Below are 23,838 nucleotides of genomic sequence, written 5' to 3' on the forward strand. Positions count from 1 at the left end.
ATTTTCTCGAAACAAGCTATTTTGGTTAACAGCTCTTTTTGAACCAGCTCAAATGTATATATATTATATATAATATAGTATATATAATATATATATATAATATATATATATATATATATATATATCTATATCCTATATATATATATCTATATATCTATATTTTATTATATTAGTATATATATATATATATATATCTATATATATTAATTATTATTATATATATATTTATTATCTATATATAGATATACTAACTATCTATATATATATCTATATACATATATATATCAATATATATAATATATATCTAATATATAAATTATATATATGATATATCATAGTAATATATATATAATCTATATATATATATATCATATATAGATATATTATATCATATATAATATATTATATATATAGATATATATATATATATATATATATATTAATATATATACATATATATCCTTATTAAATAAATAGTATCATATATGTATATATGATATATAAGTTATATTATATATATATCATATATATATATATATATAAAAATATTATATATATATATTAAATAATTAATATAAATATACATAAAATTAAAAAAATTTCATAGATATATTGTACGATATATATATAATATCTATATATAAATATAGTATATATCTAATCTATAAGATCTATATATATATATTATATATATATATATTATATATATATATTATATATATATATATATATAATATATATATATCTATCCTATATATATATATAACTATATACATAATATATATACAATATATATGTGTATATATTAAATATCATATATATATGTATGTTACATATATATATCGTATATATATACACACATTATGTATGTATATATACATATATCTACCTATCTATATATATATATATATACTCATATATCCTAATATATATCATATATATATATATATATATAAAAATGTTAAATAGTATGTACTACATATCATATATTCTATAGAATTAATTTGTATATGTACCTATGTTGACATAATTGCTATGCTTGGTTAGGGTTTTTTTCACTACAAAGCCTAATATCCAAAAGTAGAAATCATGACGCCATTTGCCAGGACTCGAAAACATGGCACCCATTATGTCAGAATGGGGTTAACGGGCACCACTCGACCCTATGGAATCTCAGTCATTGTAGATAAATAACACCTTTCAAAATTTTCACTTACCCGGGAGTAAGCTAAAAATACTTTGTTGCTGTTGTTGTTGTTGATGTTATTGTGCTGGTTTGGGGGGGGGGGGGGGGGGGGGGGGGGGGGGCGGACGGGGTTAGGAAAGTCTAAAAAGGTCTGAAAATCTGTTTCTCGTTGAGTTCAAGATATAGGAATCTTAGGATATAATATTTACGATTTATTTATGAGAATGAAAATGTCAAAAATAAATAACGTACATGTCAAACAGTACAGAAAAATATTTTCTAATAAAATATAGCGTATTTATTTTAATTTCCGTTGGTGAAACACGGCTGCCTGTCAGTTGCATTTCAATTTCATCATCAACGCTGATATTTCATCCTGGAGAGAAATGATGGTGTGGCCTGCGTCTTTAAATTTCTTTTATGGCAATGAAGTGCATAGGTCATTTTAGTTTATCGTGCAAAGATCAATCTCTCGGTCCATGATGACGAGACCGTCAAATCCATCTCTCGTTTACTTACTGGCAGTTTATAAACTGTAAAACAAAACAGAAGTCGAAGTCATGCCACCAGTTTCCATCTCTCGCCATAGTACTTATTGGCAGTTTATAAACTGTAAAATAAAACAAAAGTCATGCCACCAGTTCCCATCTCTTGTCATGGTACTCAGTGGCAGTTTATAAAAAGCAAAATAAAACAAAAGTCATGCCACCAGTTTCCATTTTTTCATAGTTTGGCAGGTTTTAAAAAATTTAAAAACTGTAAAAAATAAAAAAAAGGTCATGCCACCCATTTTTTAATCTATTGTCATGGTACTTTATTTGGCAGTTTATAAAAAGCAAAACAAAACAAAACTCATGCCACCAAGTCCTATCGACAACACCCGCCTAAGAATTAGCAAACGGAACTCGCGGCGAAGCCCCAAAGGCCCTTCTAGAAACCTGCACCAAGTAAGAGCCCTCTGCCACCTACAAAGGACATTTCAATTGCCTAGTCTCATTCTGTGACCTCATGGCAAGAACAACCTTGGGCCCCTAGAGAGAGGTGCCTGGGACAGATATAGATGCGTGCAGTATCGGGATGACCGTTAACAAAGTCCCTAAAAGAACCTCTCCTGCCACCTTCGAGATGTAATAAAAAGACCTGAAGGAAGAGAGTTTAAGAATCGTGTACCAAGCACCAGGTAGCCGACGTCTGCTCCTGCTCGAGGCTCCAGAGTATACTGAACAAAAAGCCAAGCACCAACACGGTAAAAGATGTAGGATTTCCTCCAACTGCTGTGAGGAGAAATATTAGAAATCGGACGATTCCAGATACAGACGAAAAAGACTAAGAGAGAGAGAGAGAGAGAGAGAGAGAGAGAAGAGAGAGAGAGAGAGGAAGGAAAGGACAGCTGGAAACATCACCAGGCATCATCATCTCCATCATCTCCACCGTCATCTATACCTGATCAGGCTGTCAGACTAAATGACAACCTTTGCAGGCTACACTATGCAACAATTGCCCGCAGCCGACCACATCGACAGCCTCGGAGATCGCAAGCAACGCCTCCGGGGCCGGAGAGACGCTACGTAGTACACCGGGCGTGTTCTCGCATTCAGAAAAGAAACGAGATATAAGTTGATGGTGGAGAGATTTTGGGAGAGGAAGGGCGTGGGCGGCAGACTCACTTGCTTGTTAAGAATTTGTTGTTTCCTATGAAGCTCCCATGCAAGATTGAATAGTCAGTCAGGGTTGGAGTCGGGAAATCGGGAAAGTCCTCCGTCTATGAAACTTCTCTTCCAGTGCTGTTGATGAAATCAGCCGTTCAGTGGTTCCTGGAAAAACAGGGGAGAGGCTCATCCAAATCAGCGACCTTGACGGAGCAATAAGTTATCGAAGAAGAAGAAATAGAAGATTTGTACACCAAGGAGAAATAAAAGCAGCGAATTTGTAAATAAGAAGAAGAAGAAGATGATGATGAATGGTAGACCAATAGTGAATTTTGCTTTAGGAAGAGGAAATAAAAGCAGTAAATTGGTAAATAACACCAACAAGGACCAACAAGGAGAATTAAAAACAGTGAATTGGTAAATAAGAAGATTGGTAGACTAACTTTAGGAAGAAGAAATAAAAGCAGTGAATTGGAAAATAAGAAGAAGAGAAGAAGTAAGAATGAAGGAAAAAAAACGGAAGAATAAAGAGAAGAAAGAAAGAAGAAAGAAAGGGAAGGAAAAACATTGGTAGACTAACAGGGTGTCTTGCTTGTACAGGCATTTTAAGAAGGAGAATGAAAAGCAGCGAATTGTAAAAAGCTGAGAACAAAAATCATCGCTTGAATAATCGTGACAAAAGGAAATAGATTAGATAGTCAGATAGAGCAAGGAAGAATGATAAGCTACTGGATCACAGATGAAGGATGAAAAATGGGAGAGATTGTGCTTTCTATCTCTCTCTCTCTCACTCTCTCTCTCTCTGCCAACTTTGGTACACAGGGGAGAGCCCGGAGATAATCGCTCCCCCCTAGGCGAGGGGCTGTAACAATCTACGTACGTTTCCCGAATATTATGGTAGTTATGTACAATACACAGTGAATTATACCCTTTATATAATGAGTTGCCTCCGGCGGTTTTAAAGAATCCAGGGTTCGCAGGGTACACACACACACACACACACTTATATATATGCATATATAATATATATATATATATATATATATAATATATATATATATATATATATGTATATATATATAAATATGTATATATATATAAATATGTATATATATATATATATATATATATATATATATATATATATATATATATATATATAGTATAATATATATATATATATATATATATATATATATATTATATATCTATATATATATATATATGATATTATTATATATATTGCTACTTTCAAAATGCATGTTTCCCCTCTTTGAAATGTCTTGTAGATTGTGTAACATTTTTTCAGATTTTCCTAGATAGCTTAGAATAGGATGTTTTAAATAAGTGTTCAGATTTTGCATTGCATGTTCTTATAAGAATATATATATAACATAAAAAGAGAGAGATCTTTGTCTTTTGGAAGCTACGAAGTTTAACTTTTCTTTCAACACATGTGATAGCAAGCGAGCTGGAGACTTGCATTGTCATCAAAACATGTCAATCTTAATTGTCGCCCAGCCTCCGTCTCGATCGATTAGGGTACGTCTTTCTATTTTTTAACAGACTCGTCTCGTACGCGTATTTCTTTGTCAAGTCCCACGTGGGTATTGCACATTTTGTATGTGAGATTGCATCAGTTTCGAAGATTCGAGAAGCTTTCGTGCCAAGAACGTTTTGTATCATCTGCCTAGCCCAGTTTCCGAAAAGGAAGAGATTTCATTCTATCTTAGGACCTCGAGGCAGTTACATCTCGCTCTCTCTCTTCTCTCCTCTCTCTCTCTCTCTCCCCTCGACATCGAGATTATATTAACGTAACGTAAATTGGTCACTCGTAACGTTTAGAATTTCATATTGATATTTCTTAGAATTTATTTAGTGTTATTTAATTTCTTTTGTGGAATCTGAACAAACATTTCGTAACGGCGCCTGGTTTTTGTGAAATTGTGCAAGACAAGACTGCAGCAGAAAAAGGAGTTGGTATACCAAAAAGGTAAAGTGATATATTTTTATTAGTTGTAACTAATAATGGTTAGGTAATAACTAATAACGGATAGGAATTGTGTTTAACTAATAACTAAAAGTTAATGGGAAAAGTATTTGGTTAACTAATAACTAATAACGGTTAGGTAATAACTAATAACTAATAATTGATAGGAACTGTGGTTAACTGATAACAGATGTTTACGAAGGTTTGGTAAAAAACTGTTGTTTACAGTTGTTTTTGAGTGAAAAAGATTTGCACTTTTACCCATTGCTGATTTTTTTGGTGTTTGTGTCTGTTCCATTGCTTGTGCACTTATTCATTTTCTTATTGAAGTGTGTCTTTTTATTTTATATTTTCGTTTGCATTCACAATTTAATTGACTTAGTCATTTTCATTGCTTTATCATTACACATTTAAATTTAACACTTGTGAATTAATTTGCATTTACATACAATTCTTTTCAAGTTTTATTATTGTTTAGTACTTGTGAATTAATTTCAAATTTTCAATTATTGCCTAACACTTTTGAATTTTGATTGAATTAATTTTCTTGAATTTTGTGATAAATTAATTTTACTTAATTTGATTCAAGAATTAATTAAATTTTACTTTGTTTTCAAGTAACAGTAATTTTCCCTGATAGTTTGTGAATTTCACTTATTAATTTTGGAAGGTTTAATAAATAAAGTTTTGTAATTTAAAAATTTTTATAAGTGTTTTCTTTATCTTTCGCCAGTATAAATTATATTTGATTGATGACTATATTTATGATAGGTAGAGACATAGAGTGGTAATTGATTTGCTTTCCTTCAATTTTCTTGAAGTGACTTAGAACCAGGGAAGTACTTAGACTTTTAAAGTTATTGATGGAGTGATGCCCTTTGATTAATTTAATTACTTACAAGATTACCTCACACCTGTTTTGATGAACATAGTCTGATTTTCTGCAATACTGGTAAGTGTTAAGGGATCACTGTTGCCTTTAGAGTATTCAGTCGTTTAAACGTGTTATGAGGGTTAAGGTGTCTGGCTTTTGTGAGGTATATTTGATGCATGGTAACCAGATAACTTGGTCACATCGTAAAAACATTGTATATATATATATATATATAATATAGATATATATATATATATATATATATATATATAGCATATATATATATATAGAGTATATTATATTATATAATAATAGATATATACATATACATATATATATATATATATAATAGATATATAGATACCTATATATATAATGATATATATATATATATACTATATATATATATATTATATATATATAATATATATTATATCATATATATATATCATATAGATATATATATATATAGATATATATCTATATATCTTATATAGTTATATATCTTATATATATCTATATATCTATATTATGTACATATATACTAGCACAGGAAATGACGGGCAGAAGGTCAGTACCAAGCGCTTTCTCCTACTTATTCAGGCGTTGTCATGAAATTTTGTGTCCAGACGATTCCTGAATAAACAGGAGAAAGCACTCGGTACCAACTTACGTCAAAGGTCTACATACCAGAGGCCTAAAACGGACTGTCTTCCTGTTTGTCAGCAAAATGTCTCAAGAACGAGTTAGCGGAATTTGACGAGACCCAGTTTGTTGGCAGAATATCTCAAGAACGAGCTAGCGGAATTTGACGAGACCTAGTTTGTAGACAGAATATCTCAAGAACGAGCTAGCGGAATTTGACGAGACCTAGTTTGTAGACAGAATATCTCAAGAACGAGCTAGCGGAATTTGACGAGACCTAGTTTGTTGGCAGAATATCTCAAGAACGAGCTAGCGGAATTTGACGAGACCTAGTTTGTAGACAGAATATCTCAAGAACGAGCTAGCGGAATTTGACGAGACCTAGTTTGTTGGCAGAATATCTCAAGAACGAGCTAGCGGAATTTGACGAGACCTAGTTTGTTGGCAGAATATCTCAAGAACGAGCTAGCGGAATTTGACGAGACCTAGTTTGTAGACAGAATATCTCAAGAACGAGCTAGCGGAATTTGACGAGACCTAGTTTGTTGGCAGAATATCTCAAGAACGAGCTAGCAGAATTTGACGAGACCTAGTTTGTTGGCAGAATATCTCAAGAACGAGCTAGCGGAATTTGACGAGACCTAGTTTGTTGGCAGAATATCTCAAGAACGAGCTAGCGGAATTTGACGAGACCTAGTTTGTAGACAGAATATCTCAAGAACGAGCTAGCGGAATTTGACGAGACCTAGTTTGTAGACAGAATATCTCAAGAACGAGCTAGCGGAATTTGACGAGACCTAGTTTGTTGGCAGAATATCTCAAGAACGAGCGAGCGGAATTTGACGAGACCTAGTTTGTAGACAGAATATCTCAAGAACGAGCGAGCGGAATTTGACGAGACCTAGTTTGTTGGCAGAATATCTCAAGAACGAGCGAGCGGAATTTGACGAGACCTAGTTTGTAGACAGAATATCTCAAGAACGAGCTAGCGGAATTTGACGAGACCTAGTTTGTAGACAGAATATCTCAAGAACGAGCTAGCGGAATTTGACGAGACCTAGTTTGTAGACAGAATATCTCAAGAACGAGCTAGCGGAATTTGACGAGACCTAGTTTGTTGGCAGAATATCTCAAGAACGAGCTAGCGGAATTTGACGAGACCTAGTTTGTTGGCAGAATATCTCAAGAACGAGCTAGCGGAATTTGACGAGACCTAGTTTGTTGGCAGAATATCTCAAGAACGAGCTAGCAGAATTTGACGAGACCTAGTTTGTAGACAGAATATCTCAAGAACGAGCTAGCGGAATTTGACGAGACCTAGCAGATGTATTCGAAGTTCACCCTCCTCGGGATGATTAACATTTGAAAGGAGAATAGTCACACCTGACTATTTCTTCTGGTGGTAATCCTCTCGGGAATGTCGCCTGCAAAACAGTGCTGAATTTCATCCACTTCTGTCCATCCGTTCTGAAGACACGCAGGAAATCTGAGTCGTTCCCTAGCCTATCTCGAGAACGGGTGGACGGATCTTGGTGGGTTTAGGTAGAAATGTACTTCATTAACATGTAAATCCTTTAACCCTTAGCACGAAATACTCGCCATGTTTTCTCGTGTGTAATCTAGATCAGGATTAAGGCTTCTCTTCGTCTGGTCCAGTGTCTTATTCGTCTCCAGTCACACTTGAAACACAGGAAAAATCATTTTCCTGTAGGATTCGCTTATATATATATATATATATATATATATATATATATATATATATATATATATATATATATATATATATATATATATATATATATATATATATATATATATATATATATATATATATATATATATATATATATATATATATATATATATATATATATATATATATGCAGAAGCCAGGTACTATGTCGTACCTCTAAGTAAATGGGGATACAATCCACAATGAAGTAAATTCCTCTTGTAGTTTAAAATATATATTTCTTATATAGGATTAAAGCTTTCGATTTCGACCATCAACTGTGGTCTTGTTCACTAAAGTGTCACTTTAGTGAACAAGACCACAGTTGATGGTCGAAAGCTTTAATCCTATACAAGAAATATATATTTTAAACTACAAGAGGAATTTACTTCATTGATTGTATCCCCATATATATATATATATATATATATATATATATATATATATATTTGTATATATATATGTATATATATATATATATATATATATATGTATATATAAATATATATTATAATATATATATATATATATATATATATGATTTTCTAATGCAGGCGTTCCTTTCTTGCATCCTTATAGAGCTATTGTATCCTGGGAGATATTTCTAGAGCATTTTTACCCGCTGAACCACTCGGCCACGAGGAAGGACAAGTTATTGAAGGAACTAGCGCGTCCTCACATTCGTACCATAATAATATACCTCATTTTGCTCTTTTTATCGTGAAATTACAGTCATTCGTATCCTCAGCCAGGAGCGCTTTTGACGTGGAAGCTTTATTTCATTTTGCTCTGCGTTGTTCTCGATCATTTTTGGCGTCAGAAAAGGTTGAATATCTCACGTTTTATTTACGTTAGAAAAGGTTGAATACCTCACGTCTTTTGACGTTATAAAAGATTGAAAATTTCACGTTTTATTGACATTAGAAAAGGTTAAATATCTCACGTTTTATTGACGTTAGAAAAGGTTGAATATCTCACGTTTTATTGACGTTAGAAAAGGTTGAATACCTCATTTTCTTACCTTAGAAAATATGTAATATCTCACGTCTTATTGACGTTAGAAAGGATTGAAAATCTCACGTTTTTTTGACGTTAGTAAAGGTTGAATATCTCACATTTTATTGACGTTAGGAAAGGTTGAATATCTCACGTTTTATTGACTTTATAAAAGGTTGAATATCTCACGTTTTATTGACGTTAGAAAACTTTGAATAATTCATGTTTTATTGACGTTAGAAAACTTTTAATATCTCACGTTTTATTGACGTTAGAAAAGGTTGAAAATCTCCTGTTTTATTGACGTAAGAAAATTTTTAATATCTCACGTTTTATTGACGTTAGAAAAGGTTGAATATCTCACATTTTATTGACGTTAGAAAAGGTTGAATATCTCACGTTTTATTGACGTTAGAAAAGGTTGAATAATTCATGTTTTATTGATGTTAGAAAAGTTTTAATATCTCACGTTTTATTGACGTTAGAAAAGGTTGAAATCTCACGTTTTATTGACGTTAGAAAAGGTTGAAAATCTCACGTTTTATTGACGTTAGAAAACTTTAAATATCTCACATTTTATTGATGTTAAAAAAAGGTTGAAAATCTCACGTTTTATATTGACGTTAGAAAAGTTGAATATCTCATATTTTATTGATGTTAAAAAAGGTTGAAAATCTCACGTTTTATTGACGTTAGACAAGGTTGAATATCTCACGTTTTATTGATGTTAAAAAGGTTGAAAATCTCACGTTTTATTGACGTTAGAAAACTTTGAATATCTCGCGTTTTATTGATGTTAAAAAAGGTTGAAAATCTCGTTTTATTTGACGTTCCGTTAAAAGTGAATACTCGTCAATTTTATTGACGTTAGAAAAGGTTTGAAATCTCCAATTTTCGTTCACGTTTTTACTGACGTTTTAGAAACGTTAGTTTGAATATCTCAAGTTTTAATTTTTGACGTTTAGAAAAGGTTTGAATATCTCACGTTTTGACGGTTAGAGGTTTTGAATTAATCTCCGCCCGTTATTGAAAACGTTTTAGAAAAAATTTGAAAATAAAAATTCTCACAAACGTTTTATGACTTTTTCGAGGTAATATCTCACATTTTATTGACGTTGGACGTTGAAAATTCTCGACGTTTATTGTTAACGTTAGAAAAACTTTTTGAATATCTCACGTTTTTATTGACGTTTTAGAAAAGGTTGAAAATTCTCACGTGTATTGACGTTATTTAGAAAAGGTTGAATATCTCACGTTTTATTGACGTTAGAAAAGCTGAATGTCTCACATTTTATTGACGTTAGAAAACTTTGAATATCTCACGTTTTATTGACGTTAGAAAACTTGAATACTCACTTTTCGTTTATTGACGTTAGAAAACGTTGAAAATCTCACGTTTTATTGACGTTAGAAAATGTTGAATATCTCACGTTTTATTGACGTTAGAAAACGTTGAATACCTCACTTTCTTACCTTAGAAAATATTGAATATCTCACGTTTTATTGACACCAGAAAATCTAAGATCTATCACGTTTCACATCTTATACCACCACGTTTTGTTTCCCTCGTGATCTAGCATCACACGTAAGGAATTCCTGGTGGATTGGTTGAAATGTTAAAAAAATAAATGAATAAACAAATAAAAACAATAAAAAAATAAAAATATCCAATGTCCTCACCATTTACTTTTTCTCTCAGCGATCCCATAATCAGAAGTTGGTTATGGCAGATACTGAGTTAACAATTTCCACAAGAAGTTATCTGGCAAAAGATTTACTTCGTATCATTCTCCGAGTGCGATTTTGCATTCCATCACTTCAACCTTCAAATTATCTTCCCCCAAGATTCCTGGGATTAGAAATCGTTGCGCACTTGTCAAATCGAGTTTTTCTTGCCTTTTTTTAACACTTAATTCACCTCTGTGTTGACTCTCCTTTTTAGATACTCCACTCGTTTTTTCAGGGTTATTCTGCTAGTTATGCGACGGTGAATGTTTATACACAAACGCTCGCGTTTGTACATTTTGCATGCAAACTAGAACACAAAATCTTTGTCTGGTTGCCTGCCTAATGGGTGGCTGGCTGACTAGTTCAAACAGGAACAGCCTGCGTGCCTTGGTCCCATTAAACCTAAGGGTAAACTATTTTTGTATTGATATTCATCGTGTTCTTATTTTTTTTTCTTTGAGACTTTGCATTCTGCCCGAGGAGAGACACACACACACACACACACACCAAGCTTACTGCATACAACGATGATAAAATGTTTTGCCTTTTGAAGAGGGAAATGATTCTCTCCTACTGACTGTCTCTTCATTCGTGGCTTTCCAAAGGCAAAAGGTTTTCTCCTTGTGAAAAAGGAAATGTTTTTGCTCTGTAATCTTTGCCTTCATACCTTTTCAAAAATCAAAAGGTTTTTCCTTTTGGAAAAGGAAATATTCATCTTCAACAGTTTGTTTCCATAATTCTTCAAAAAGCAAAAGGTTTTGCCTTTTGGAAAAGGATATAGTTCTCTCCTACAGTTTATTTCCATAGCTGTTCAAAAGGGGAAAAGTTTTGCCTTTTGGAAAAGGTAATATTTCTCTTCTACAATTTGTTTCCATAACTGTTCAAAAGGGGAAAAGTTTTGCCTTTTGGAAAAGGTAATATTTCTCTTCTACAATTTGTTTCCATAACTGTTCAAAAGGGGAAAAGTTTTGCCTTTTGAAAAAGGTAATATTTCTCTTCTACAATTTGTTTCCATATATACATATGCTTCAAAAATCATTGTAGATGACGATGACTTCATTACATAAGTGAATACCACAACAAAATGGTTGTCAGAAACATGTACCGAGCGCTCGGTACGGATTTCTACCTCTCATTTCCTTGTGGTATATATATATATATATATATATATATATATATATATATATATATATATATATATATCTCTGTGTGTGTGTGTGTGTGTGTGTATAACACTGTAAAATATTGTATTTATAATAAACACGAAACCCCACATTACAGACAAAATGTTTCTTTGACACTCGAATAGTTTAGTGAAAAATAAAGATAAATTATGCAGGATATGTTTCTTTTTTAAATGAAGAACTTTCCGAGAAAGCAGTTAGTTAAATAAATCATCAGTCTCACCAAAAATAAATAAAATAAATAAAGTAAAAACGCAACACATAAGAAATTACTGACCTCCCGGAGTCGGTCTCACCTGGATTCAGTATCCAGGAACCATTAGCCGATAAAAGCTATGGAAACAAATTGATAAAGAGAAATATTACCATTTTTTCAAAAGGCAAAACCTATCCCTTTTTGAACAGCCATGGAAACAAATTGTGGAAGAGGAATATTTCCTTTTTTCAAAGGAAAATATATATTTATATATATATATATATATATATATATATATATATATATATATACATATATATATATGTGTGTGTATATTTATATATATCTATATATATATATATATATATCTGTATGTAATGTATATATAATTCATGTATCAAAATGTTCATCCATCGAATTTGCCTACAACGTAGTAAAAGCAAGTTGGAAAAACATCCAATATCTGCATTTGCATCCGAGTCAACGCAAAAGATTCCAAAGCCTTATCGTCATTTCTATTTTGCAGTTCAGTAAAGAAAAAATTATATATCCCTTTAAACCACCCACCTTTTTTTTATTCTACCGCCAAGTTTGTCGCTGACACACACGTTGAAGGATAAACACTCCAGAATATAACAAACGTCTTTTCCCGTAACAAACACATCGGTCATGAGGAAATCACAGCAACGCGAAAATTTGACGAGAGACGGGAGAATATTCGATGTAGTGTCCTGCAAAAGTTTACTTTCGAGGAAAACGCCGATAGAAATATTATATGACCTTGTGGGAGGTGCATAAATACCTTGGGAACTCCTCGACGCAGCGCTCAGGAGAGGTTTGTGTGACGGCGCTGATTTCAGACTCTGATGAGGGTAAGTGCCCCAACAAGAATCAAGTGCTTGAAGTGATATAATATATAATATTATTATCATATATATATTATATATTATATATTTATATATATATATATTATATATCTATATATATATATATATATATATAATTCTATATATATCTATATATATATATATATATACATACATACACACACACACACATATATATATATATATATATATAATATATATATATATATATATATATATATATATATATATATATATATACTACGGAAGTACTTGTTCCAAGTTCGGTCTTAACTCTCCTTCTTAAATGGATTTTATGAGTGCATATATAAGTGTATATATATATATACTAGATGTGTGTTTATATATATATATATATATATATATATATATATATATATATATATATATATATAACATCTACATGTATATATATAAGCACATTTTCGCTCATAAAATCCAAGTGAGAAAGTCAGTGAAAACCAGGACTTGGATCCAGTACTTTCGTAGTTTATTCTACGTTTTCAAGTTAACACTGAGTAAAAACATGTACAAAACTGAGCTGTGGTTGGTGGAGTTACAGTTTCTTGATTCGGGCACAAGTTTCTCCATATCGAGAAAATGTGACTCCTCCCACCACTACTCAATTTAGTATATATATTTTTACTCAGTGTCTGTCCTTCCTTTCGTCTGTCATTCAATCACGGCCATACGGCTGGTCCGATGGGCATGAAACATGGCAGGGTTATAGTGGAGACCCCTAAGATGGTTTATAATGGAGTTTCCTCCGAACTTCCCCCACCCACCCCACCCGTAATGGGCGTTATATCTCCATCCCTTTCAAGGGACGGGTGGTAAATCGCCCGGAGCGCCGGTAACCAGATAGTGTATAATAAAATAGGAAAGTACTTGTTCCAAGTCTGCGTTTCCACTCGTCTTCTTACCTGGATTTAATGATACTCTCAAGCGCTTGGACTTTCGTGTTACGTCAAATACATTACACACTGCATATTGGGACGTACAAGTCGACCTGTCGCTTCATTCGACATCTGTTATTTTACCTGAAATTGATTTTATATAAAAGCTATACGGGGTAGAAGTCGACCTTCTGATTGCTTGTTATAAATTATGGTAATTTCCAGCGCTCACATTACCTCCTCGCTCACAGACCTGGACAGAGCTCTCCTGGAAAACTCGAAGCATTTTTAAGAATTATCTTATAAAATCTGAGCTGGATACGTCGACCCTCTGATTACTGGCAGTAAATTGCGGTAATTTCCAGCACTAACATTACCTACTCGCTCATAGACCTTGACAGATCTCTCCTGGAAAACTCGAAGCATTTTTAAGGATTATCGTATAAAAGCCGAGCTGGATACCGCCCTTACGCCGTCCGGAGATATAAGTAGTGGAACTGGAACTTCACCTGGAACGCCAGAAGTTCCAGCGAAGATGCAATGCATTTCTACCCTAATGCAATTCTCCGTGTGTTTTAATATTTTGCTTGCATTTCTATCAATCTCTTTATTCATTTCTTAATTTATCCCATTTTCCTGATAATTGATCTCCTCTTTCTGTATTTTCCATTTTTACCGTTTGTTATTTCTCTCGAATGAGCGCCATATTTTTTGGAAGCTTGTCGTCACTTCTTCGAGTGTATCCGAGCAAGAATACACAGCTGTGTAGTCTTCTAGCAGAAACAGCTGTTCCGTGTGTGGATAACTTTGTTTACACAACATTTAACCATTTATTAATGAACTGTCGTTGCATATTCCAATATGATTTACACGCGAGCGCCCCAGTAACGTATATTTTGTTAGAAATCATGGTAGACTCCGATAGATCTACTGTGCTCTTGGCTCTCGGTAGTGACGAGTGCAACAGTTACTGTATCCTTCTTCTTCTTCTTCTTCTTCTTCTTCTTCTTCTTCTTCTTCTTCTTCTTCTTCTCCCAGCTTTCATCCATTTTTGTACGGGTCCCCATTATGAATGAGTCGCCTCCATCGATTTCTGTCCTGTGTATCGTTCTCGTCAATACCTTTCCATAACAAATCTTCCCCTACACAATCACGCCATCTCTTTCTTTGTCCTCCCTTCTTCCTTCTACTCCGCACTTCCATTTCCATCGTGTGTCTTCCCACATGATGTTCCTCTCTTCGTAACAGGTGTCCATACCGTCGGAGCCTTCCCTCCTGTATCTTCTTTGATATTTCAACTACTTTTGTCAATCCTCTTATATGCTGCAACTTATCCAAAGGTTGATATTTTATACCTGCTGTCAAATCGACCCATAATTTAGACAATGAAAGGTTTACCTTTGGAACACGACGTATACGTCGTAATATACGATTATATATATATATATATATATATATATATATATATATATATATATATATATATATTATATATATATATAGTAATATACATATATATATAGTTATATACATATATTTTATTATATATATATATATATATATATATATATAATATAGTATATTATATATATATATATATATATTATATATATAGTATATATATTATATATAAATATATATATATATATATATATATATATATATATATAAATTATATATATATATATAATAATATATATATATATATATATATTACTAATATATATATATATATATATATATAATATATACCAATATGTGTATGTGTGTATATATCTATATATATGTATGTATATATATATATACAAAGTTCATAAATATAGTTGTATTAATGCATGAATATTTGTATGTATGTATGTGTATATATGTAAATAAATTCATCTGTTGAAACAGGATACGTCTCAAGTATAAAAGGCCATTAATTAAAACACTCTGGTTGAAAGCTAAGGTCCATATTTCGGTGGACTGACTCCCACCCTTATCAAATAGTGAATGACATGAGAAGTTACATTTGCGAGATATATAAATGGGAGTAAATATATGTATATGTATGCGAGTGTCTGTGTTTATATGCCACCCTGGTAGGTTCATACATTCCGTGCGTATATATATGGCTCTCAAGTAAGTGACCGTGGAGACTGATAAATGAACTGGTGACCCTCCATATCATTGCAGTACATCTCACAAAACTTTCCTGACTTGCCTAACTCTGCTGTTCAGTAATAACCAGATAAGACTCCACCGGTCAGCGTTTACAAAGCCTGAGAGTCAATTGTAAGAATATGAAGGTAATTCTGTTACCAGAAACAAGGATTCGAACCAGCATCCAGATTAATCAGAACGAGGTCCCCTTGCTGACCTGACCATGAGAAGGATAAGTGCCTGTTATGGATTTTCAGGCTGAGTTAGATATATAGACTCCACTGGTCACTTATTTTATTCAATACTTATTGAACTGGAATAACTACAACGTTTCGAAATCACGCTTTTTTGGATACGCTCGTCTGGAAAAAGGCCTTAGATCCAAAGGCCCATAAAGAAACGCTGTGACCTCTTTTCCCCAAAAGCAAAATGAGCCTATCTTTAATTTATTGAACAAAGGCGCTGCTCTCTGTCATCTTCAATAACAATTGCTGATCTCTCCTGTTAACTATTTCTCTTAACAGTCTAGATAACGCAAATAGCCTCGTGTTTCTAGACTAAAAATGATTCTGTGTAGATATGTGCAAATGTCGAAGTTCAAGCGAAGGTGAAATACATTACTGCCAAAATACTATTCTTCTCCTTGCATTGTGATACATTTTTATCTATCTGTTAATTTATTATTATCTTTTAAGTGATATTTCATCTTTCTGCACTTCCCTTTTCTCCGTCATACCTTTTCTTAAAGAACACCATAATATTCTTTGGAAGCTTGAATTTCAGGTCAGTGGCCCCTGTGGTTGGCTTGTTCCATATGAATAGGCGTCAACTTCTGATCAATAAGAATGATAAATCTAATCCACTTGTATTTCCTTTGTTTCCTGAAGCCGAGACAAGATGGCATTCTACGAAGAGTCCAGGGAGGATCATCAGTTTGGTCTTGGCGTCAAGGAAGAGAGAGATTTCATGGAATTGGATGATGACATCAAAGACATAACTAAGGAGGAACTGGAAGACTATGATACAGGGGGAACTGGAATATCCTCGAGTGGAGACCAGAGTAACACAGGCCATAAGGTATGTGAATGAGAATATGTTCCATAATAGGAAGCTTTTCCACATTTTGGGATGGAGTGGGATGTTCAGAAAAAACAGTGGATGAAACGATTGAAAACGAGTAGGATGTCATAGTCCAACTTTGTAACCTGTGGCTAGTTAAATTCAGAACAAGAATAGTCAGTCACAGGATGTGAAGATGGTGTATTTGAACGATAAATCAGTCTTGGATGATGCGCTTGTGTTTTATCCTTTGACAGCTCAAGTTGTATGGGACAACTGAATCTTGAACCAGTGCATTTGAAACAGCTTCATTCGCACTTTCATCCTCAGTGTATCTCAGTTTATGAACCCAGAGTTCATTTGCTGTCATGCACTTCATTACTTATTTCATTACCTCTCCAAATATCCTCCTCGTCTCCAGGAACACTTCTCCTGATCCTTCCTAGATCTCTTCCTGCATCCTTAGTCGCATATTCAATTCAAAGGTCATTCCTCTGCTCTTGTAACGTCATTTTTTCACCAGCTTTGTCACTTTTTCATGCATTCTCCAACGGTACTTCTCCTAAACCCTCCTAGATCTCTTCCTACATCCTTCCTTATTCACATTTTCCTTGTTCATAGATCATGCATCTGCTCTCTTATGGTGCCTTTGTTTCACCAGATTTGTCACTTTTTCTAGCATTGTTTGCTATCTCCTCGTTCACGTGCTGTTCTTTCAGTAGGAGTCTTCATTACTCCCCATTCATCGTCTTCATTTTGCTGTCATTGATCTGGCCCTCGGTTTTGATACCCTTTATTTTTTGGTGACTATGCCCTGTGGTAGAGGTGTAGGAATGCTACCACCGTAGGTCCTGCGTGTCATTAAAGGCAACTAAAAGGACAGCTGCTGTCTTGCAGTATTACTTTTTAGTAAAAGGCTAGACCCACCACCAATAACTGTGGAAACTTACTTTTTAGTAAAAGGCTAGACCCACCGCCAATAACTGTGAAAACTGCTGCCTTGCAGGTGGACTTTTTAGTAAAAGGCTAGACCCACCGCCAATAACTGTGGAAACTGCTGCCTTGAAGTCTTACTTTTTAGTAAAAGGCTAGACCCACCGCCAAAACTGCTGAAACTGCTGGCTGGCAAAAGGTGGACTTTTTAGTAAAAGCTTGACCACCGCCAATAACTGTGGAAACTTGCTGCTTGCTCTTACTTTTTATAAAGGCTAGACCACCGCCAATAAAATGGTGAACTGCTGCCTTGAGGTGGACCCTTTTTAGTAAAGGCCTAGACCAACAACAAAATAAAACTGTGGAAACCTGCTGCCTTGCCCAGATCCTTAACTTTTTGTAAATGGTAAAGGCCACGCAATACTGTGGAAACCTGCTGCTTGCAGTCACCGCCAATAACTGTGGAAACTGCTGTCTTGCAGTCTTACTGTTTAGTAAAAGGCTAGGCCACCACCAAAAACTGTGGAAACTACTGCCTTGCAGTCTTACTTTTCGTCAAAGGCTAGACCCACCGCCAATAACTGTGGAAACTGCTACCTTGAAGTGTTACTTTTTAGTAAAAGGCTAGGCCCACCGCCAATAACTGTGGAAACTGCTGCCTTGCAGTCTTACTTTTTAGTCAAAGGCGAGGCCCACCACCAGTAACTGTGGTTGATGACAGCAAGGGCATGCGGTCGTAAAAACCACTTTGTCAAACAGTAAACCATGCCCGATGTTTTAAAGCGCATCAGGCAACAGAACCCTTAATGTAGATATTCCTGGATATCTTGACAATGTGTACAATATCATTTGTTTCCTTGTTTCAACTCTCCTCAATCTTCTACATGATCCCTCTTCTCTTTGGTCTCCTGACTAATCTCATATCCGTGATTTCTTTCTGTCACTGTACAATCCCAGCATGAAGATTTTATGAATAGTCAGTATTTTGACTAATCCTATATCTCAGCTATCCGGTATAGAGAGTATGTACATCAGCAATTTATGCATTTCTCTCTATTGCTCCAAAGAATCACTGTTCAGTCACGTCAAAATAAAGGCAAGCAGATATAATATCCCGGCCTTGCCTTCTAATATACAATCCATTTTCCTTTTTTAAGTGCCAAATTATGCATTTCATATTATTTTAAACTATTTAACGACCCTACTCATCCTGTTCTTGACGCAGTGGAAATCGGAATGAACCAAATATTATAAGAACAAGTATCAATGAAATTCCTAATGGTTCAAGTTCTCAGAACTCTTCTGATAGCACTGGATATGATGGGCCCACCCTTCAGCCCTAACTAAGGCTCATCCAGTACTTAGCTTGACTAAGTTTATACATTCTCTTGTTTTTGTCATTCATACTTACCAAGACCTCTTACTCTTGATACTCTTTCTCTTCTGATCAAAATTGAAAGGGCTGGTCACAATGACATATCCAGTTATAGGCCAATTCCTTCTTAATAATCAAAAATGAATCTTGCCCCTTTTGATAACTGTGACAATTTATGCAACTCCTCCTCTTCACTCAGGTTTGCAGTGTTTGTAGGAGCAGCGCGAAGAGTAGTCACTTCGGGGCGCTGTGTTGTGATCCATGTAGGGCGTTCTTCAGACGGAGCGTCCAGAATAACCTCTGGGAGACGTTCATCTGTTTCAAGGACGGTCGTTGCGACATCACTAAAAACAGGAGATCGTGCCAGCGCTGCAGGTAAGCCAGCTCGAGTTAGCCCTTCTTTCCTCCAGGAGATATTTGACGGTAAACAATTCAAAACTGTTGTCATTTCTCCATCAGGTAACATATCTGTCAGGACACTGACTTATTTCAGTTGAACATATTGGCAAAAGGTTTCCGAATGCCAGGAAACAGTCATTTCCGTGTTGCCTTTGCTCGTCGTTTTATTCTTCTGTCTAATGATTTGGATGGCTGATTTATCATAGTTATGAATTCAGCTCTAAAATCAAAAGAGCAGCAGTTAGGTTGTGCAAGAATGGAGTCATGATAAAAGTTATTTACTCTGTTGGGTGCTAGGGATGATAGCTGAAGTTTAGAAGCTGATTTGCAAGCTAATAAGACTGTTCATTTATGACACATCCACTATATCCTACTTAGTACTTGCTCCAAAGTGGAACTTCCAGAGACATAGAAAGAATCTGACATACTATATGGTACACCCCTGGAGCGTTGGATAAAGCTGAAGTTAAGTATATCTTAGTCTAACCAGAGCAATGAGCTGATTAACAGCTCTCCTATAATATACAATCTTTCTGGCCAGCCAGGAGGATTGGATATTTTTATGTAGCTAAGAGCCAATTGGTTACTTAGCAACGGGACATACAGCTTATAGGGCAAGAACGCTTGTAGAACATTAAAGTAGAGATCACAAAAGAACAGGCCTGTCTTCAGTCCAGCATGGAATCGGAAGCTGGAACCCCACCAGAAGGAAAGCAACAGGAAAAAAGCAAAACACCATCTACATCAGTGTTGCCAATTGGTATGTGTTTACCTTCCAAACTGGGTATAAGACTTACACTTACACAAAACCGTGGAAATAAGTGAAATTAGCGTATCTATTTGTAATATATATATATATATATAATATATATATATATATATATATATATATATATATTATATAATAGAGCAATATTATCTTTATTGCATGACCATGGCAACTAGAATTCATGGAAACAGTTTGTAAATGCATCAGCGTATGTGCGAAGCTCCACTAAATTGGCAACGATTATCTACATGGAAGAGCTCCCTCAGAGACTGAACCAAATAGAAACTGCACTGTTCCATATCCTTGATGATGCAGTGGCTGTCAGGTGAAGTTATGTAATATCTCAAAGGTTTAGTAGATAACATTTAGGACATTAAATTTAACGTTTGATTGACACTGAACCCCATGTTGAGCTGCACAGTAGTCTCCCACCAGTTCCCTGGTAGTGAGGGACACCATTTATAACTGTAACATTCCTGATCATTGTTAATTTATCTAAGTTTGCTGATGGAGTTCGCTTTGTACAAATGAATTGTTTTTGCCCATCAAATAAGCTTCATCTTTCAGGAGCCCCTGGTTTTCAGGTGCCATGGACATTCCTTTTGCACCACCACTATTCTAAGAATCACTGTTGAATAACTACCAGAGGCTTTGGGGTTTATAAGGCTTTTGGGCATTTTGTAGGCAAAACGATGTTACCTCTTAGCCACCCTGGCATTAGGTAAAAGTAAGTATATTTTAGTTTAACCAGACCACTGAGCTGATTAACAGCTCTCCTAGGGCTGGCCCGAAGGATTAGATATTCTTACGTGGCTAGGAACCAATTGGTCACCTAGCAACGGGACCTACAGCTTATTGTGGAATCCGAACCACACTATATCGAGAATTGAACTTCTATCACCAGAAATAAATTTCTCTGGTTCCGCGTGGGCCGAGCCGGGAATCGAACCTCGGACTACCGGACTGGCAGCCCAGCTCGAAACCCACTCGGCCAGCGTGGAACTACCCTGGCATTGGCGATACTTACCATGGGCAACGGATCAATATGTTTCCCTAGTAAATATCTTCTAAATTCAGACCAATCCCTTTAAACCCTTGGAGTTTACAATTCTTATATTGAGTATTAAACTAGCCAGCTCACTAAAATATATCATTAAACTGATACCAAGATGTAGAAAACTAGCAATCTTTACAGTGTAGTTGCTTTTTTTTATGTATTTGTCGCATCCTGAAGACATGGCCTCCATATTGAAATTTTTAATGAATAACCCATTTTTTTATGTTTATCTTTATTTACAGAATTATTAGGTGACAGGAGCCACCATATCATAACACTACATATTTCATATGCATGCATGTTCAATGTTTAATACCTAAATATTATACATCTGTTGATATTAGGAAACTATGTTGACCTGAAATGTAAATGGAAGGACACTACCCCTGTGTGATTCACTACTAACAGAATAAAATCTAATTCTTAGGTTTAAGAAATGCCTCAGTTCAGGGATGGACAAATCCCTCGTCATGACTGAAGAGGAGAGGAAGGCTCTCATGAATCGAAAGATCGAGAGACGGAAACAGATTGCATTAGAGCACCAGAGATTTGGAGGGGCTCCACAACAGACCAGTTTTGACACACATGAAGAACTTAATGATGCATCTAGTCATAACCCTGACCACGAAGACTACGGACGTTCTACTGACGTGCAGCAAAGTAGAACAAACCCAGTCGACGAGTACGCTGTCAGTAAAATCATTGACCTCCAGAAGCTCCTCCGAAAGTGTCTCACCTTTCCTGAATTTCCGAACCACCATTACGAGAGAGATCCGGACATCATTGAGAATCTCTTCATTGTTTTCTGCAAAAATATAGGAAGATTTTTTGGCTCAGTTCCTGAATTCAGAGAGTTAGATCCTGCTTATCAGGGGTTGCTCCTAAAACCTGCTGTGGCCAAGGCCATGTTTATCTTTGGCACTCACCAGTACGACCCCACCTCTAATTGTTGGCCAAGGGTCCCCCTGAGTCCTTCATGTAAGTTCCCTAGTATTTCAATGTCTGATATGGAAAGTTTCATTGACGATGATATTACAATGCGAAAATGGAAAGCTTTCATCGAAAAATTTCTTTTGTTTTTCTCTGATGAAGTGGTCACACTTTTAACTCTGGTCGTATCCCTCTTCGATTATAAAGATTCCAACTTCATGTTCGTCTCAGAGATAGCCCTTAGACAGGCCAAATACCTTCAGTTATTCAAATTCTATTTGCAAAGGAAACATTGCCAGACTTCGAATACTATGGCATATCTCTCTTATCTGAAGACTTCTTTAACGTACGTTGAGGAACTGAAGGAGTGTTTTCAAAGCTCGACAACTGAAGAAAATGAAGGTGCCGATCAGGATGACAGTACTTGTCCATTTTCAGAGTCTTTGAGTAATTCTGAAGGGAATGGCATCGCTGCCACACGTGACCCCCTGATCCTAGATGATGCTGAAGGTTTTTCATTCCTGCCTGCAGTTAGCACAGATACAAAGGAGATGATTTTTTATAACTCTGAGTCACCTCAAGTGATGCCCTTACCAGTTAAGGATGAGAAGGATTATATCTCTATTGGTTACCCTCCTTTATGAATAGATTACTTTGAGAAACACAACCTCACTTATTGATTTAGCAGCTTTGGTTATTTACATTTCTTACTAATTCTAGTAAAACTGAAATTGTTTTGTAAATAATAAAAAAAATAGAAAAGACTGACATAACAGATGTACAAGTTTCAAAGAAGTTATTTAACACATCGTTATACAGTGGAACGTGCTAATCGACGTTCAATAGAGGATCTAGATCTCTCTTAATTAAGATTTTTACATACCAAACCATTTATCTAAACTCATTAGCACTTTTTAAAGTAGTAGTGAATGTCTATAAACTTTTCCGTAGTTTTTTAAAGAGCATGATCCTAAAATCCTAATATGTATAACCTTCAAGGTGTGGTGAGACACTTGTCTGCGATGCAGACAAAAGTGCCAATATGTTAATCACCTCCCTTGACAAAAATACATGAATTCAGTCAAATATACGAGCAGGAAAAATGCATTACAATAAGAACGGTTACCTGGTATTTTTCATGTTCTGATCTCAAATGGATTGAATGTATTAGAATGAAGTTTCTTTTGTCCTGGAGAGATTTACTCTTTTAG

General features: G+C 34.8%; 1 protein-coding gene across 1 annotated transcript; it reads left to right on the plus strand.

Moving 5' to 3' along the window:
• The first annotated feature begins 12,992 nt into the window (after positions 1 to 12,992).
• Positions 12,993 to 23,838, plus strand: LOC135210739 (thyroid hormone receptor alpha-like). Its single transcript, XM_064243561.1, has 4 exons — positions 12,993 to 13,052; positions 16,993 to 17,182; positions 19,672 to 19,847; positions 22,125 to 23,838. The coding sequence occupies exons 2-4, from the start codon at positions 17,003 to 17,005 to the stop codon at positions 23,269 to 23,271; spliced, it is 1,503 nt and encodes a 500-aa protein (XP_064099631.1). The 5' UTR covers positions 12,993 to 13,052; positions 16,993 to 17,002; the 3' UTR covers positions 23,272 to 23,838.

This window comes from Macrobrachium nipponense, chromosome 4 (assembly GCF_015104395.2).
Source record: "Macrobrachium nipponense isolate FS-2020 chromosome 4, ASM1510439v2, whole genome shotgun sequence".
In the NCBI taxonomy this organism is placed as follows: domain Eukaryota; kingdom Metazoa; phylum Arthropoda; class Malacostraca; order Decapoda; family Palaemonidae; genus Macrobrachium; species Macrobrachium nipponense.

Coding starts and splice junctions, on each gene's coding strand:
- LOC135210739 (XM_064243561.1), top strand. CDS start 17,003: ATGGCATTCTACGAAGAGTCCAGGGAGGATCATCAGTTTGGTCTTGGC. Junction 17,183..19,671: donor AGAGTAACACAGGCCATAAG/GTATGTGAATGA, acceptor CTCTTCACTCAG/GTTTGCAGTGTTTGTAGGAG. Junction 19,848..22,124: donor AGATCGTGCCAGCGCTGCAG/GTAAGCCAGCTC, acceptor TCTAATTCTTAG/GTTTAAGAAATGCCTCAGTT.